Source organism: Falco biarmicus, chromosome 3 (genome assembly GCF_023638135.1).
Source record: "Falco biarmicus isolate bFalBia1 chromosome 3, bFalBia1.pri, whole genome shotgun sequence".
NCBI classification, from domain to species: domain Eukaryota; kingdom Metazoa; phylum Chordata; class Aves; order Falconiformes; family Falconidae; genus Falco; species Falco biarmicus.
Genome location: NC_079290.1, coordinates 37,185,333 through 37,189,661, shown reverse-complemented (window position 1 = coordinate 37,189,661; position 4,329 = coordinate 37,185,333). Strand labels below are relative to the sequence as shown.

The 4,329-nt window shown below is 53.7% G+C and overlaps 1 protein-coding gene across 1 annotated transcript; it reads right to left on the bottom strand.

The window, feature by feature from the left end:
- Positions 1 to 361: 361 nt before the first annotated feature.
- Positions 362 to 3,973, bottom strand: HEY1 (hes related family bHLH transcription factor with YRPW motif 1). Its single transcript, XM_056333526.1, has 5 exons — positions 3,595 to 3,973; positions 3,399 to 3,474; positions 3,238 to 3,321; positions 3,043 to 3,124; positions 362 to 2,215 (listed from the first exon to the last, which is right to left on the bottom strand). The coding sequence occupies exons 1-5, from the start codon at positions 3,789 to 3,791 to the stop codon at positions 1,632 to 1,634; spliced, it is 1,023 nt and encodes a 340-aa protein (XP_056189501.1). The 5' UTR covers positions 3,792 to 3,973; the 3' UTR covers positions 362 to 1,631.
- Positions 3,974 to 4,329: the final 356 nt, after the last annotated feature.

The following is a 4,329-nucleotide window of genomic DNA, read 5'->3' as shown; positions in this document are numbered from 1 at the left end:
TCTGCAAAGATGATCACTTTTTAATATTTATACAAAACAGTAAGAATATTCAGGTGTAGTGCAGCTTTAACCTCTCCTTTAGCAGTAACCCTGGTGCCTTTGCTGTCGCCCACACACTGCCAGGCAAGTAGAAGTGACACACAAAATGACTCCTACGTTATCCTTCCCTCCACTGTTAGCCTGAGGCACTGCAGTTCCTCATGTACACAGCTACTGTAGCTAAGTATGCCATAATATTTGAGAAAAAAGTAAATACAAATGCCCACAGCAGGACTAAGTAGCAATTGTTTGACATCTCCCGTAACACCCAGAGGCATAGAATTCTCCACTGATATATATCAAACAATCATGTCATTTAAAATACTTTGTTCTTTCTCCTTTATTTAGCCACAACACAAATACAAGAGCAGTCAAACCCCGTCCAGTGAATCTCACTAGGTAAAACCTGTTCAGATTAAAATTCTCATGAAAACAACCAAAATGTATGTACATGCACACACTCTCACTCACACAAGAATTCAGCAGAGCCCTTACAGAACAAGGAGTGGTCTGAACTGCACCTAAAACATGACAGAAAAAATCAACCGTTTAGGATACATCTGTAGAGCAAGAAGGCTGTGCACTGAACAGTTCCCCACTGTGCCATTCCATCGGCTCTTTAAATACCAGCATCATTCATTCCAGGTGCAAATTTGAAGCTCGCAGAGGGACAGAGTCTGACCTCAGTTACCCAAGAACACAGGGTCACAGAACAACTACTCCACTGTAACTCAGAGCAGAATCTGGCTCTATGAAATGGATGCGCATATGACTAGCTCTGGCTGGAAGACTACTACAGGTGACAACTTTTTTTTTTCCCTTCACTTCCCCAGCAACTAAACCCACCACCAATATAATTTGGCTTTTGCACCATCCTCACTCTAGAGTTTGCTCTAAAGCATGTACTGCTCCTTTCCATGGAAGAAATAGTGTTGCAGTTCTGAGATGTGAGTAAATGTCCACTAGGGACTAGAATAAGACCACCAAATATACCAAACCACTGCAGAAGAAATAGAAATTGAGCTCTATAGAAAAACCTGGTCAAGCTGGTCCATCTGATTTGTCAACGCTTTGTTCAGAAGTATAAGACTCAAATATAGTTTACAAAAGGAGTAATTCTTTATAGGACATCTCAATGTCACAATACTAACAAACCCACAGCTTGTTAATGCTGAGAAAAGAGGTCTTGGAAAAATTAATATCTAAACTAGGCTGTTGCTAACAATAATAGGTGATATCTCTTCATAAAAAGGCAGTCTGACACACTCAAGAATAATGAAACATTTGAAACAAACTGTTTACAAAAGTGATTTAAATGCTCAGCACAAATCTAACACAAGCGTTAACGACTATTGTAATTTTATTTTTGGACAACTTCAGCAACTATTTAAAAAAAACCAACAAACAAACAAACTCCTAATACAAAAATGTAGAAAACAAAAAGAAAAATCCAAAGAGACAGTTTTTAGACAAACTTAGTTAAGGTGAAGCTGTACCTTTGTCCCAGTTATTAAGAACTTCAACTTTAAGCGTTGCATAACCCAGCTCAGCTAGGTTTGTAGGTTTCCCCACCCTTACTAAAGAGTTAGTTCTTAGAAGGCTCCAATCTCAGTCCCCCAGGGTCTGTATGGTTTGCTAAGGGTTGCTGACTGCGTCGGTGTAGCCGGGCTCAGCACATTGGGGGAGAGCAGATGGAAGGAGCCAAACGAAAAGGGGAATGCAGACAGAGATGCCATGGAGGAGAGGAGAGGAGGAGACAGTTTGGTAGTCGATGTGACCACCGGGAGCACTGGTCCAACGCTGCCATTTGGGGGCACTCTGAGTGAGGAAGTTTCAGCATGTGGGGCAGCAATTCTGGTCTGGTGATGCGGTTCCGTGGAGGAAGCTGTAGTACTGGTATTACCGTGCCCATTTTGAGCCAGCAGCAACGGGTGAGATATGTGAGGGTGATGTCCAAAGGCACTGCCCCAAGGAATGTGTCCAATGCCAGTGTGTGCGCTACTTGCTGCTTCCCGTTGAGAGGCGTAGTTATTGAGATGAGACACAAGTCGAACTCGCAGAGGATCGGAGGCGTCCAGACCCTCTATAATACTAAGGTATCGAGCAACTTCAGCCAGGCACTCTCGAAACCCTAGACTCCGATAGTCCATAGCCAAAGCATGAGCATCAAAATAGCCTAAGAGAAAAGAACAAAAAATGGACTCTTAAGACGTTGTTTTCTAGTCATTGCCTACATGTAGCCTCCCCACTCCACCCTCCCCTATAAGCATACTTCGCTTGGATGTGGTTAGTATTCCCAACCATAGATTAGCTGCCAAGCTCCTTTTTTTTTCCTCCTTCTTTTTTGTCCAACAAGCTTTTCTTTTCTATCTGTGCTGTGATGCTGCAAGTCCCAAGACCAGTCACAGGCTGCCATTTTTAAACTGGAATTGGACACTATCACTGGAGGAAAGTACTTTTGTTTTTTCCACGACTCCCCAGTCCAAGCAAAACCACAGTGCAGTGAAACTCATCAGAAACACTAGTCCTAGCTTATCAGAGGGGAATTCTGCAGGCAACACGCTTTTTCCCTAAAAGTGCATTTCACCATTGCTGCTAGTTCTCTTCACTACCCATTTCATCCTGTATATTTTCCTAGTTTGCGTTCTGAACTTTTCATAAAGTTAGAGAAGCAAATAATTGACCACAACAAAAACCTCGTGTTTTCCAAGTTGCCAAAAGCCGCTTCACTTCACAGTGCTGACACATCACTAGAGAGACTCGTAATCACTCTCCCCTAGAACAACCCGGAGCTAGCACTGTAAAATGTTACAGTGCCAGCGATGCTGCAAATCTTGTCAAGTAGAAGAAAGTCCCAAATTCCTGACAAAACATAAGAGAGTTCCCATTCACTTTCTCCAGGCACTCCCACAGCACACTGCACACCAAATGCTAGGGAACGCGCTCCTCTGGCAGCAGCCCCTCTGCGGAGCCACTGACCCGCTGTCAGGCACCAAACTTTACCTTTCCCTCCTGCTGTATGCAACATTTTCAGGTGATCGACAGTCATCTGCAGAATCTCTGCTTTTTCCAGCTTGGCTGATCCCTAGGAGAGAAAGGGAAGCACGGAACCTTGCAGGCAGCGCCAGAGACGTTAAGAGGGGTGACCCTCCACCCCGGGAAGAGGGGGAGGCAGCGCGGAAGGCCACCGGGCGCTACCTGCTTCTCAAAGGCGCTGGGCACCAGCCTCCTCAGCTCGGACAGGCTGTTGTTGATGCGATCGCGGCGACGCTTCTCGATGATCTGGGGGGGCAGAAAGCGGGGGGTCAGGGGCGGGCGGGCCGGGCTGCGCGGAGCCGCGGCCGGCCGCAGGCACTCACCCCTCGGCGCCTCTTCCTGGCCAGGATCTGCGAGCTGGTGGAGGGAGACACGGAGCCCGCGGCCGAGCTCAAGTTCCTGCGGGGAGCAGCGGGACACCGGTCACCACAGGCACCGCCACCCCGCGGGGAGCGGGGGTGCCGGGGCTCCGCGGGGCTGAGGGGAGGGAACCGCGGCGCCCACCCCGCCGGCGCTCACCCGTTCTCGTCCGCGCTCTCCTTCTCCACCTCGACGGCCTCGTCCAGCTCCTCGCTGTCCGACGAGCTGTACTCGGGGTGCGCCCGCTTCATGGCGGCGGCGGGGCGCGGGCGGCCGTCGGGCAGGCGGCGGGGGGCGCGCGGGAGGAGGGCGCCCAGCGCGCGCCCCGCGCCTCGCCCCGCGCCCGTCTCCCCCATGGCGTTCCCACGCCTCGTCTCTTACCCGCCGCGGGCAGCGGGCGGGCAGCGGGCGGGCAGCGGGCAGCGGGCGGCGGGCAAGCGAGCAGACAGCCGGGCAGCGCACGCCCGCCACCGCCCGCCGCTCAGCACCGCCACGCGCGGCCCCCGCCGCCCCCATTGGCCGCCGCCGGCCTGGCCTCGGCCAATTGCCGCCGCCGGCCGGCCGCCGGGCCCCGCCCCCTCGGCTGGGAACGGGGCGGCGGGGGAGGCGCGGCCGCGCGCCGCCGGCCGTGGGAAAGCCGCGCGGGGCGCGGCGGGCGGCGGCGCTGCGGCGCGGGGCGGCGCGCGGCAGCGGCGGCCGCCGCGTGCGGGCGCCGGCGGGGGGCGGGGCGGACCCCCGGCTGGGCGAGCCGGCGGCGGGGCGGCGCGGGGGGGGCACGGCGCGGGGCGGCTGCGCGGCGGGGCGCCCCGGGGTGTCCCGCGGCCGTGGCGGCGCGGTTCCCGGTAGCCCCATCCCTGCGGGCCGCCTGCGCCCCGCGGGGCCAGCTGCCGCCTC

What these genes read in the sequence shown, in the direction of transcription:
- HEY1 (XM_056333526.1), bottom strand. Translation starts at nt 3,791, where the DNA reads ATGGGGGAGACGGGCGCGGGGCGAGGCGCGGGGCGCGCGCTGGGCGCC. An exon ending in GAGAGCGCGGACGAGAACGG is followed by an intron (nt 3,475 to 3,594) that starts GTGAGCGCCGGC and finishes TGCTCCCCGCAG; the next exon opens with GAACTTGAGCTCGGCCGCGG. An exon ending in CCAGCGCCTTTGAGAAGCAG is followed by an intron (nt 3,125 to 3,237) that starts GTAGCGCCCGGT and finishes TTTCTCTCCTAG; the next exon opens with GGATCAGCCAAGCTGGAAAA.